General features: G+C 43.2%; 1 protein-coding gene across 5 annotated transcripts in view; it reads right to left on the bottom strand.

Moving 5' to 3' along the window:
- Window positions 1–14,490, bottom strand: part of PARD3B (par-3 family cell polarity regulator beta) — a 1,965,757-nt gene that overhangs the window by 1,426,458 nt on the left and 524,809 nt on the right. For 4 of the 5 annotated variants that reach the window (XM_075317687.1, XM_075317691.1, XM_075317690.1 and 1 more), the window contains exon 11: window positions 5,393–5,581. In XM_075317687.1, coding sequence (XP_075173802.1) covers window positions 5,393–5,581 — 189 coding nt within the window. The remainder of the gene's footprint in view (window positions 1–5,392; window positions 5,582–14,490) is intronic. The other variant, XM_075317688.1, reaches the window with a different exon arrangement.

The following is a 14,490-nucleotide window of genomic DNA, read 5'->3' as shown; positions in this document are numbered from 1 at the left end:
CGGCAAAATCCGGTAAGTGCGCACATAGCCTAATTGTACTTTTAGTTATGTTTTTTTTTTTTAAAAAACTATACTATTATTTTTTGGACAGTGTACTTGTTACTTTTACTACCTATGTCCCCATCTTCTTAATTACATACAGACAGTGGGGATAATACAAGAGTATAGCAAAACTGCAGGGTCAGATTACACTCATTTTTTTTTTTTAGTCTATAACCATAGGCCCTTGGCAGCACAATACAACATTTAATGCATCATACATTAGGGAATTTTAACTAAAGACTATCAGTTGCTTTATTTCATTTATTTTGCTTCAAAGAAATACAAAACCTCTTCCATTTTACTTAAAACAGTTATAATTTATGAATTCTTTAATTCTGTAATGTTGAGGGACAAGAAATTCAAAACAACTGTCTATGGAGCCCAGTCTCTTGCTTGGAGACAATGGTTTGGTTAATATCACTAGTCATAGGCCCATTAAATGGTTCCACATTAATTAGTCAATTTTCCTTCCTTCAAGAGAATACCTAACTTGCAATACATGGTATATGTTGAGAATTAAAGATTTACACAAGTACAAATGTACATATCAAATCCTGCTCCTATGCACTGCATCTATACCAACTTATGTTTTGGCTCATTTTTTTGGTTTTGCTCTAATTTATTGTAATTTGTACAAAACAAGGTCATGGCCCCCTGTTTGAGCTAGGTATTTCATCTATACAGCTTCCCATTGGCAGGTGTCCGAAATATCACAAAATGAAGTTTTAACACTAAGGCTATGTGCGCACTAGAGCTTTTTACCTGCGGATTTACCCGCGGATTTGCCCCGGAAATTTTTTGAGAAATGTCTGCAATCTTTGTGCAGACATTTCCCATGAAATTCAATGAGAAAAAAAATAGTTGTGCGCACTGTGCGGATTTTTCTCAAGAAAATTTCTTGAGAAAATTTTCTCGAGAAACTTTATTGAGAAAATGTGCATGTCCATTAATTTCCGCAGGTACCTGCGGTATTCCGGGGGTATTCCGCAGGTAGCAATGATGTGCGGTATACCACCGGAATAGCCGCGAATTACCTGCGGGAATGCTCATCGCTGCCTGCGGTTTTGCAGGAAGCGATGTCATTATGCCAGGAAGAGGAGGCGGAGCAGAGTAAACACAGACGTCGCACTCCCTGGACGCCGCACAGAAGCACTTCCGTGCGACCTCCAGGTGCCCGTGCAGTCTGTGTCCTGCTCCGGCCTCGCGGCTGCCTGCACTGCAGGGTGTCAGTGTCTGCCCGCAGTGTCAGCAGCCTGTCACGCTGCAGCGCAGGCAGACACTGACACAGGCACACACTGACACTGCACTGCAGGGTGTCAGTGTCTGCCCGCAGTGTCAGCAGCTTGTCACGCGGCAGCGCAGGCAGACACTGACACCCTGCAGTGCTGGGAGCCGCGGGGATGACGATCGCTGCTGTCAGGAGGTGAGATCATTACCTGCTGTGACGATCTCCTGCCTCCTGACGTCACCGCGGTCACTGCTGTCTATGCCCGTCTCGCGAGCGGCCCGAGACTGTCACTAGCGGTGACGTCATGGGCTCTCGCGATACTTCTGACAACGCGGCGGGCATAGAAGTCAGTGACAGCGCTGACATCAGCAGTACAGGAGATGATCACAGAAGGTAATGATCTCATCTATGCTCCTGATGGCAGCGCTCGTCATCCCCTGCAGTGACCTGAGCTGACCTATTGAAGTTAGCTCAGGTCACTGCATTGCTCTCCCAGCCAATGGGGAACATTCTGTTCTTCATTGACTGGGACAGCGACTATGGTATGGATCGCCGTGGGACCCCCCCCTCCCCTTATTGGATTACGCCGGACGTGGAATTGATTGTGCTCTTTTCAATAAATTGGTTAAAGAGGGAATATTTTGGGGAGTGTTTTTTCAAATAAAACTTTTTTTGTTGTCTATTTTTTAATTATTACTGACTGGGTTGGTGATGTCGGGTATCTGATAGACGCCTGACCTCACCAACCCCAGGGCTTGATGCCAGGTGACATTACACATCTGGCATCAACCCCATATATTACCCCGTTTGCCAACGCACCAGGGCGCGGGATGAGCTGGGGCAAAGCGCCAGGATTGGCACGTCTAATGGATGCGCCACTTCTGGGGCGGCTGCGGCCTGCTATTTTTAGGCTGGGGAGTGTCCAATAACAGTGGACCTCCCTAGTCTGAGAATATCAGACCCCAGCTGTCCGCTTTACCTTGGCTGGTGATCCAATATGGGGGGGACCGCACGTTTTTTGTTTTAAATTATTTATATAATTTAAAATAACAGCGTGGGGTGCCCACTGTTTTGGATTATCAGCCAAGGTGAAGCTGCCAGCGGTGGTCTGCAGGCTGCAGCCGTCTGCTTTACCCTAGCTGGCTACAAAAAATGGGGGGACCTCACGTCGTTTTTTTTAATTATTTTTTTTTTTTTATGGCTAAATACAAGGCTAAGCACCCTTTAGTGCCACATGAAAGTCACTAAAGGGTGCCAGCTTAGAAAATGCAGGGAGGTGGAACATTATATAGGTTTTTCTCATCTATCTATCTATCTATCTATCCCTCTATCTATCTATCCCTCTATCTATCTATCTATCTATCCCTCTATCTATCCCTCTATCCCTCTATCTATCCCTCTATCTATCTATCTATCTATCTATCCATCTATCCCTCTATCTATCTATCCATCTATCCCTCTATCTATCTATCTATTCATCTATTCATCTATCTATCTATCTATCCCTCTATCTATCTATTCATCTATTCATCTATCCATCTTTCCCTCTATCCATTATCTGTCTATCGATTATCTTTATTATTTATTGCAGGGACAAACCTGCGGTAAATCCGCGGTAAATCCGCGGTAAATCCGCGGCAAATCCGCGGCAAAACCGCATGCGGATTTGGTGCGGATTTTTTCCGCAGGTCCGGAAATCTTTCACTGGCAGAAGTTTCTCAAGAAATTTTCTTGAGAAACTTCACATTTCTAGTGCGCACATAGCCTAAAGGTTATGACTGTCCCAATTGCGGTACACATTGTCGCAGTGGGATGAACTTTAGACTTTTCTGATAAAAAATAATCTTACTAAGTACGCTATGTTATTTATATATACTACTTCTATTTACTTCCTTACTGCAGAGTTTATGCTCATTTTGTTCTATCTTAGGTTTAGTTTTTTTAAATGTATATATCAGTATATCAGTGTAAAGCGAGAATAACCTGATGTAACTCCAACCTCTGATGATGCTTCTATAGTTTTTCTATGAAGAACATATAATTGATAGTGTTATCTCTAGTGATGAGCGAGTGTGCTGAGTACTGCTCGATAATCGATTGGGCATCGGGTTGCTTGGGTACTTTTGTAGTATTCTAATATTTAGTCCATGAAACAATACCCGCAAAGAAAAGGCTTGCAGTAGGCTTGCTTCACTACATGATGTGTGCAGGCACCCTAGGGAGAGCCATTCACCGTCTCTGAATGGCTCTCACTAGGGTTAAAACAACGTTCTCAGTGTGACAAAAAAAAAACCCCGGCCCTCACCCCAGAAATGCTCTGTTTATAGCTGTATGACTGGCTGTATATGGCCAATCATTGACTTCTATAATGCTCATTACTTGCGTCGAGCTCGTCCCAACGTCTGACCAACTGGAATCAAGTAACAAGCATTCAAACTTTTCAGTGCTCGTCCATCACTAGTTATCTCCTCTTTTATAACAACTTAATACATCAATGAGGTGGAGGAATTTGTATATTGCAGATCAGAATGTGGAGAAGAAAGAAAACATCCACGTTTTCCAGGAGGGCAGAGCATGCAAACTGTTTTATATCAAGGTGCAGCAGACTCAATGACTATCAACACAAACAAAAAGAGATCCCTGATGGGTTGTAAAAGGAGAAAATAGTACAGGAATGAAGCTGTACATGGGAAGAACACAACTACAGGAGAAAAGCTAGAAACTGTAGTTACGGTAGGTCTACATTTCATAGAGTCTGAAAAAAAATAAAGGAAGGGAAATTGGAGCAAGAAAGACAGTGCAACTTTTTTCAATTCATGATAACATGAAATATGTAAGAAGAATGATTTTCTATTTCAAACATGTCCATAGTTTTTAAAGAACAAAATTAAAAACATAGCTCCAGGTGTACATTTGTAGCTGAAACAGGTGTTGTTTCCCTAATATTTACTTAAAGGGATATTCCCATCTCAAAGATCCTATACCAATACGTAGTAGGTGTAAAATAATAATAATAATAATAATAATAATAATAATAATATTAGCAAATAATTCCAATTAGAAAAGTAATACAGGGTGGGCCATAAGTATGGATACACCCTGGATGGGACATAAGTATGGATACATCCTATCGTTTGTGGCATATTATTAATACATGGGAGGGGCAAAATATTTGAGGCCGAATGATGTTCATGGCGGCCATCTGCAAAGCCGACATTTTGAATTCAACTTTACTCTTTTTTTATCAGGGTGTATCCATACTTAATGGCCCACCCAGGACGTATCTATACTTATGGCCCACCCTGTAGTTCTGCTGATATAGGCATGTCTCTTACCTCATGACCAGGGCATTACAGCTTAGGTATCTATGGTTACGAACACTCATATAGTGACAGTTAGTTAGTTACTCATGGTCATAAACATGGATACCTAAGCTGCAATGCCCTGCACATGAGGTATGAGACATGGCTATATCAGAACAACTAGACTACATTTGTAATTGGAGAGATTTGCTAATAGTATTATTTTTATTACGCCTACTACATATTGGGATAAGATGTTGAGCATGGGAATAACCCTTTAAAATGAGAAAATATGACTTAAAAAAAAAGAACTAATAGATGTACAGTAAAAAAAAATCGTTTTACTGAGCCATGTTTCTAAAGATTAGTGATTGATCACTAAATGTAAATTGGTTGTTTGGAATACTGAACATTAAATTCAAATTGCTGAAGATGCATTAAAAAAATATCCAATCCTCACCCCACTGTTCCCTTGCCCCTACAGTTTCATCCCTCCTGCCACACAGGATCAGGTGACTGGCGCTGCCAATCACGTGCTGTATGAGTGGCGCGCTACAGCCAATGACGGGCTGCAATGACAAGAAGTAGAGACCGGAGGAGGACCAAAAAGCACCAGAAAGAGAGGAACAGTAGATCAGTGAGGAAAGTATTAATTATTTTTTATATCTATTTTCTAGGTTCAACAGAATGTGTTGAATGGTTTAACGCCTAAACAAATCCTGCAACGCAATACATCATGTGAAAAGCCATACAACATACATATCAAGGCCATGGAATAGAATCTGAATTTTTCTCTAATGTTCATCTTAATATTCAATACCTTAAAGGCGGCTCCTCCATGGATGATGGATTTAATGAAGATACCCAAATCAGTGTTGGTGTCTCTGGACTTGTTTCCTTTTAAGCTGACTCCTAAACCAGCGGATCCCGAGTCATTAAGTGGGATCTCAAAGGTCATCTGTGATACTTTCTCTGGAGAAACAGCATGGTTCTCTGATTCACCTTTCTGCTGCAAAACAAAAATTATACAATCATATATATGTATCAGGTTCACCTTTATCATTTACATATATAAGTTAAAAACAAGAAATGTGAAGTTTGAATGGATTTTCTGCGTTGACCGGTTTCCACCTCCTCTTCATGCTATTGGGAATAGGGGAATGGTAACTGCTCTGAGGCCACATTTAACTGAAAGGCGAGATTATGGGTCAGATTCATTATTTGTAATTTATTGAACTCAATTTTTTGTCTTGTTGAAATTGCTTTTGTTTTTTGCACAAAATTCTTCAAAATAGTGCAGACAATTCAAGAATTTGGCGTAAAATCAAAAATGATTTGTTTATGGTTACCCAATTTTTGTTAACCATTGTTAACCAGACTTTTCAGCACCAAAAGTCACAAATCCTTTATAAAGGAAACCTGACATCAGTGGTCACTGGAATGAGGTATGTGGGATATTAACAACTGACCTTGATAGTACAATATTACAAAAAGATCTGGATAAGATGTCAGAATGGGCAGATACTTGGCAAATGAGATTTAATGTTGATAAATGTAATGCACCTAGGACGGAGTAATCCTATAGCTGCGTATACATTAAGTGGAAGTAAACTCAGGACTACAGGACAGGAGAAGGACTTAGGTATTCTCATTACAAATAAGCTGAGCAGCAGCACTCAATGTCAAGCAGCAGCTGCAAAAGCAAACAAGACTCAAGGGTGTATAAAAAGAGAGATGATATCCCGTAATCCCAACGTATTGTTACCCCTCTATAAATCACTTGTAAGGCCACATCTGGAATATGGGATTCAGTTTTGGGCTTCACATTTTAAAAAGGACATTCAGAAGTTAGAGTCAGTTCAAAGGTAGGCAACTAGACTACTACAAGGGATGGAAGGCCTCCCATATGATGACAGGTTGAAAAAGTTAGATATGTTTAGCTTAGAAAAAAGACGTCTCGGAGGAGATCTCATTTATATGTATAAATACATGTGTGGTCAATATAAAGGACTGGCACATGACTTATTTCTTCCAAAGACAGTACTAAGGACCAGGGGGCATACACTGCGAGTGGAAGAAAAGCGATTACGACAGCTAAATAGGAAAGGGTTCTTTACAGTTAGAGCAGTCAGACTGGGGAATGCCCTACCACAAGAGGTAGTAATGGCAGATACTATAACAGCTTTCAAAAAAGGGCTGGATGATTTCCTCACTACACACAACATTGTTGGTTATAAATGACTTTGTGACCAAATGTAGAACTGGTGGAGGAAGGTTGAACTGGATGGACCTAGGTCTTTTTTCAACCTTAGTAACTATGTAACAAGGTATACTAAAAAAAGGGACATTTTGTAAAAGTTGCATTTTATGAATTTGTCTAAAACATAGGGAAGAGCAAGGTTGTCAAGGATAAATAAAAAAAAGGCTTAAAGCACCACTTTTTTACTGCACTGTTGGAGTGGTGCTTTAAATGGAATTTCATTTCCCCCAATCTTATACTCACCTGCCACCAACTTCATCTTCTGTCACCACCACTCCCGTTGGTCCCTAGTGATTTGTGACCTGACGGCTGCTCCAGTGTTTCATGGAGCGTGTCGGAAGTCACAACTCAATACAAGTCTACGAAAGTCTTGTTCTGGCTCTCATAGAGCTGCATTGGAGCTTGTGACGTAACTTCTGACTTCCAGCCTCTCAAAAGTTATGGGAACAAAATGGGGCTATGGGACTGGAGCGGCGCGGAAAAAAGGTGTACCCTCCGTAAGGTGAATATTTGACAGGGGGCTTAATGTTAAGAAAAAAAGAAGAAAGAAAGTGCCAAACAAAAGGGATCACCCAGAAAGATAATTATAAATGTACAAAGTTTATTAAGCAATACTGGACAAAAACTCAAAGCCACATGATTAAAAACATTTAAAAACAGCCACAATGGCTGAAACCACACATCATCTCTGTAAACAAGGCTTGTAATAAAGCTCAAATAAATCTCCCAAAAGGTATTGCCAGATATATGTATATGGAAAGATCACAAATACGGGACTGCTCAACCAAATATATATTTCAGGCAGAATAAAAAAATGCCATAAAGGTAATGATGTTGGAGAATGACACCACCGGCTAGTCCTAGAACTAGGCAAGCACATAAAATACATATATACAGTGCCTACAAGTAGTATTCAACCCCCTGTAGATTTAGCAGGTTTACACATTCAGAATTAACTTGGCATTGTGACATTTGGACTGTAGATCAGCCTGGAAGTGTGAAATGCACTGCAGCAAAAAAGAATGTTATTTCTTTTTTTTTTTTTTTTGTAGATTGTGAAAAGTTTATGCAGAGGGTCATTTATTATTCAACCCCTCAAACCACCAGAATTCTGTTTGGTTCCCCTAAAGTATTAAGAAGTATTTCAGGCACAAAGAACAATGAGCTTCACATGTTTGGATTAATTATCTCTTTTTCCAGCCTTTTCTGACTAATTAAGACCCTCCCCAAACTTGTGAACAGCACTCATACTTGGTCAACATGGGAAAGACAAAGGAGTATTCCAAGGCCATCAGAGACAAGATCGTGGAAGGTCACAAGGCTGGCAAGGGGTACAAAACCCTTTCCAAGGAGTTGGGCCTACCTGTCTCCACTGTTGGGAGCATTATCCGGAAGTGGAAGGCTTATGGAACTACTGTTAGCCTTCCACGGCCTGGACAGCCTTTGAAAGTTTCCACCCATGCCGAGGCCAGGCTTGTCCGAAGAGTCAAGGCTAACCCAAGGACAACAAGGAAGGAGCTCCGGGAAGATCTCATGGCAGTGGGGACATTGGTTTCAGTCAATACCATAAGTAACGTACTCCACCGCAATGGTCTCCGTTCCAGACGAGCCCGTAAGGTACCTTTACTTTCAAAGCGTCATGTCAAGGCTCATCTACAGTTTCCTCATGATCACTTGGAGGACTCTGAGACGGACTGGTTCAAGATTCTCTGGTCTGATGAGACCAAGATCGAGATCTTTGGTGCCAACCACACACGTGACGTTTGGAGACTGGATGGCACTGCATACGACCCCAAGAATACCATCCCTACAGTCAAGCATGGTGGTGGCAGCATCATGCTGTGGGGCTGTTTCTCAGCCAAGGGGCCTGGCCATCTGGTCCGCATCCATGGGAAGATGGATAGCACGGCCTACCTGGAGATTTTGGCCAAGAACCTCCGCTCCTCCATCAAGGATCTTAAGATGGGTCATCATTTCATCTTCCAACAAGACAACGACCCAAAGCACACAGCCAAGAAAACCAAGGCCTGGTTCAAGAGGGAAAAAATCAAGGTGTTGCAGTGGCCTAGTCAGTCTCCTGACCTTAACCCAATTGAAAACTTGTGGAAGGAGCTCAAGATTAAAGTCCACATGAGACACCCAAAGAACCTAGATAACTTGGAGAAGATCTGCATGGAGGAGTGGGCCAAGATAACTCCAGAGACCTGTGCCGGCCTGATCAGGTCTTATAAAAGATGATTATTAGCTGTAATTGCAAACAAGGGTTATTCCACAAAATATTAAACCTAGGGGTTGAATAATAATTGACCCACACTTTTATGTTGAAAATTTATTAAAATTTAACTGAGCAACATAACTTGTTGGTTTGTAAGATCTATGCATGTGTTAATAAATCCTGCTCTTGTTTGAAGTTTGCAGGCTCTAACTTATTTGCATCTTATCAAACCTGCTAAATCTGCAGGGGGTTGAATACTACTTGTAGGCACTGCAGAACTACCTCACAGTTGTAACCTGAAAGATGTGTCAAACTCAGTATGACGGAAAATATACCCACATGGCTAAAAAGTCCTATAGAACACTCCAGGGAGCAGACCTGCAAGTGACCAAATCAAACCATGAACCAGACCCAGGGGGAGGGAAGGAAAGCAGGGATGAAGCCCCACGCGTATCTCCACTAAATTGTGGCTTCCTCAAGGGCAAAAAATAAAGAATCCTTAAAGAGGCTTAGAGTTAAAGCACTGCTCTAGCGCTGAAAAATAAAGAAAAGTTGATGATGCTATGGTTACGGAGAATCAGGGTAACTGAAGATGGACTTCTAAACAGACCCTCAATCTAGGGAACCTAAGCTATACCTTATCCCAGAGGTAAGCTTGATGTTACCTAGGTCTGGGCCCCCACCATGTCCCTAACTCCTGTTTGAGCTCTGATCCTTTCCCCCCACCCCAGGAGAGGACAAGGACTGGAAAAGCAAATCCCATAAATAACACAGACAGAGGAGAGAACCAAAGCTCATGCACACTGCAACCAGTCACAAGGGAGAGACAATACGAACCCAGGAGGAAAATAACACAGAAAGGAAATAAACTAACTACGGGGATATTTCCACCACACACAACAAGTCACCAAGCTCTGGATCACAACATCTGCAAGGAGTTTGTATGTTCTCCCCGTGTTTGCGTGGGCTTCCTGCGGGTTCTCCGGTTTCCTCCCCCACTTCAAAGATATATTGATAGGGACTTTAGATTGTGAGCCCCAATGGGGACAGTGTTGCCAATGTATGTAAAGCACTGTGGAATTAATAGCCCTATATAAATGAATAAATATTATTATACTATTATCACAACAATAAGGACCTATATGCAGCAGCAATGCTGAAGCTATAACCGGCAATCAGCAACAGGATCCAGAACTTTATAAGAGGTGAAGGCGGCTGTGAATGGTCATTAGCAGCCTGAGCTCTTAGCAACCATTCACAAGCCAGCAGGAATTAACTTCTCCTGTACTGCAGAGCAATGAAGCAAAACACAGCCAACGTCCATGACAGGCTGTACAACTAAGAGATCTCAGGCTGCTTGTCAGACTCTGTTATGTGAACAGAGTCCGACGCCGCCATGACATCCGAGTGCAAATCCGAACACCGCATGACAGATATGTTGAATCCTGGTCTAATACGCTTCTTAGCCTCTTTTTCTGTTACTTTGAGATGAAACTTGTAATTGTTACTGTGTAATATGCAGACTTGTCCTCCAGAGACACAATATTTGAGTACAAAGATAAAACATTCAATTGTGTTTGTATCGTATCCGGAGTTTAAATATGTATCGTTTGGTAAATTCATTCTTATGGATTCTACTGCATTGCTTCTTTTTAAATAAATTATATTTCTTTCCATTAAAAATTTGGAGCATTTACTCAGACAAAATCATGTTATTCTGCTGTGCTAAATGAATTATGACAAAATAAAGAGCTTTCTTGAACATATATCATAAACAACCACATTATCAGCTTGAAACTCGTAAAAATGGCAGGATAATTAAAATTCTGTTGCATTCATAAGTATTCTTGTAACACTCCAAGAATTTAAATTTGCTGGGTCATTTACATTTATTAAATTATCCTGTTTATTAAAGTAAAAGCAATTTACTTCAAATTTAATTAGCTGAACTGGTTTGGAAATATTAAGCCTCACGGAATGTTTTGTACAAACACTTATCTATATGCTATATATACTATATGTTTAGCTTCATTTTGCTTTACCTATCCTTCATATTCGCCTTCGTGATTTCCTTTGTGAACAAAGAACAATTTTGAGTGGAAGAGCAGCGAGAATACAGGTATGACTAAAGAAAATTAATGACCTAAGTGACTCTGAACATGATTGTTAGGGTAAGACGAACAGCAGTAAGAAGATTACAGACCGCACCGATCCCCGCTATCTATGCACAGGTTCATTGAGAACGGCAGAATAAATGAAACTATCCATTCACTAACCAAGCAGTTATTGACAGAGTGTTACGAACCGGCGCCGCCATAGCTGCAAGCAGCCTGCCGCGGTTCCTGTTGCGCCCAGGCACCGGCTGCCGTTCTTGGCCGTGCCTCGGGTCGTCCAGTTGGCTGTTCCTTCCACCACGTCTAAGTGTGGAGAGGCGGCTAGTGCGCATGCGTGCGCCGATTTACCCCAGCCAGAGTTTAAGCCCGGTGTTTTGCCTAGTGAGCATGCTCAGCCTGATTGTGTTATGTCTGAGACTAAGTCCTCAGTTCAGGCTACTGAGCATGCTCCCACAATTAACCCTAACAGCCTCTTTGCACAGGTACTTGGACTTTGTGCTGTGTCTAAGTTCTGGGATGTGCCTACTGAGCATGCTCAAACTGATAGTCTGCTTTCTGAGCCTGTTGCTCAGGCTACTGGGCATGCTCAGGCACTTAGTGCATCAGAGGCTAGGTCCGGTAAGGACCTCACTGAGCATGTCCGTGAGGTGGCAGGCCCTGATAGGGCAGAGGGTGTCAGGTGTCCTGATGACGTGGCAATTCCAGACTGGCTCGCAGAGGCCCGCCCCTATGATCTGGCAACTCAGTATTGGTTGTCAGACGATGACTGGTGAAGTGTTTGGGGCGTGGCTGCCATGAGGTCATCAATGACGTGCCGGTTCCGGATAGGTCGCATGTGATGTCACTGATGATACGGCACTCTGCTATTGGACCTTGGTGGTTCCACCCTGGGTTTGGGGCGGACCCAGGTTATAAAAGGGGCTGGAGACAACATGGAGGTGCGCAGTCTTCACTTTTGCTCAGTCAGAGCACACCTCCATGTTAGAGCCTCATTGCGACATAAGCCTATGTTGGGAAGCGGTAGGTAGGGTTAGGCGAACGGTGCCTGTCACGCCAAGATTCATGGCTCGGCACATCAGGGTCAGGCGCCGTGCTTCCCTCCTGCCGTTCCAGTCTTGCTTATAGCAGCCCAGTGGCGTTAACTGGGCTGCGGCTGCTGTGCTACCTGTCCGATTGTGCCCCCTACGCACACGGACAACGCACCTGCTGCGCCACCTGTCCGATTGTGCCCCCTACGCACACGGACAACGCACCTGCTGTGCCACCTGTCCGATTGTGCCCCCTACGCACACGGACAACGCACCTGCTGCGCCACCTGTCCGGTTGTGCCCCCTACGTGCATGGACAGCGTACCCCAGGACCCCTGTGGAGTTAACAGGGTGTTCCTTATCCTCCTCGGCTTCCCGGTCAACGCTACTGGTGTACCCATCTGGCCTGACGTGTCCTACACACACGTGGCCAGTCGAGAGGTGGACAGAAACGCTAATCAGAGGACCGCTCGGCCTGACGTGTCCTACACACGTGGCCGACAGGGCGCTTTCGTGGTGGTCTTCCGGTCAACGCTACCTGGTTACCACCCGGCCTGACGTGTTTCCTGCACACGTGGTTGGTGTAGCGCTAGGTGCACCAAAACGCTAATCGGGTTGTCGTGCGGTCTGACGTGTCCCAACACACGTGACCGGTTCCCAGAGTTCCTGGGTTATCTCAGAGCCATCCAGCTCTATAGTCTCCGCCTAACCCTCAGGTGCCAGCAGCTCCTTTGTCATCTGGAGCACGGTGGGCCCCGACTGGCGATTAGGATATATACCCCCTGGTCCTAATCTGCCGGTCCCCCCGTAACACAGAGTATGTACAAGTTGCACTTTTGAGAGCTGTTTCTTCAAGATTCGGCGCCATATTACAGTGCCCATTGCCTTCTATGGAGACTCTGCTTCAAACCTACATTTTGGAACAAAACCATACTGCTGCACTGTGAAAAATGCAACAGAAAATACATTATGAGATCCACCATTGGACTCTGTACTTCTAAGATATTCTCCCCAAGAAATGTTACCCTGAAAGTTTTTGGCTATGTGATATTGAGTTATTAAAAAAAACTTTACATGCATCTTTGTGTTTTAAAGCACCACACCAGCATTTTTTTTTTTATTTCAGTGCTGGAGTGGTGTTTTAAATCCAAGTCCCCTGGCTACGGTTTTATACTCACCTTCCTCTGTCGTCATCTGTTATCCACGTTGCTACTGACTGTCTCCGGCGATTTGTGACCTGCCGGAAGCTCCAGTGTTTGCTGGAGGTCACAATTCCATACAATTCTATGAGAGCATCGTTCTGGCTCTCATAGAGTTACATTGAGCATTTGTGACAAAACCTCTGACATCTGGACAGTCATAAGTTTCTGTTACAAGATGACACCGCAGGATGAGAGGGACAATGAAAAAAGAGGAAAACGCCAAAGAGTGAGTTTTAAAGCGCCACTCCAGCCCTGAAAAAAAAAAGAATCACTGAAATTATGCTTTGAGTTTAGCAAGCACAAACACGCTTTTTAAACTCTACCAGGCAAAATGGCCATAAATTGGCTGCATGGTGTTGGGGTAAGCAATATTTGGTCTATACAGACTATCAGAAATGCTAAGTAATGTTAAGATATTTTTAAGACATTTTCAAGTCATGAAATCTTTTTCTTAAGGCTATGTGCGCACGTTGCATACAGTCACTGCAGAAATTTCTGCAGCGATCTGAAGAGCACATGTGCGCTTTAAATCGCTGCAGAAATGTCCGTAGTGAAAAAAAAAAAAAAAAGCCGATTCCATGCGCTCTGCCTGCAGCTCCTGCCATAGACAGAGCAGGAGCTGCCGGCAAAGCGCACGGAAGAAGTGACATGTCACTTCTTAGAACGCAGCGCTTCGGCAGTAGCCGAAGCGCTGCGCTCTAAAACGCCACGTGCGCACGGCCCCTGCACAATCTCCATAGACTGTGCAGGGGACGCGGGACGCATGCAGTTACGCTGCGCTACAAAGCGCAGCGTAACTGCATGTATTTACGCAACGTGCGCACATACCCTTACTCTTAAAGGGAACCAACCAGCAGGATTTTCACATGTAGTGCCATACTGGCACTAGCATGGTGAATAAAATCATACCTTCAGTTTTCAGATTGGATCTTTGATTATAGAAAAAAAAAACGAACATAAAGGTCCAGAAATTGGTGCATTCTTGATTGACGTGTGCAGCGGGGCAGGTCTATGTGGGTTGGCTCCTCTGTGATTACTCCTTCTACCGAGTCCTCCTGACTTACCCTGTTTTCTTTATTTAAATTTTGCATGTACCACT

This window comes from Anomaloglossus baeobatrachus, chromosome 7, assembly GCF_048569485.1.
Source record: "Anomaloglossus baeobatrachus isolate aAnoBae1 chromosome 7, aAnoBae1.hap1, whole genome shotgun sequence".
Taxonomy (NCBI): Eukaryota; Metazoa; Chordata; class Amphibia; order Anura; family Aromobatidae; genus Anomaloglossus; species Anomaloglossus baeobatrachus.
The sequence above is the reverse complement of the archived record's forward strand: the minus strand, read 5'-3'. Positions and strand labels throughout refer to the sequence as shown.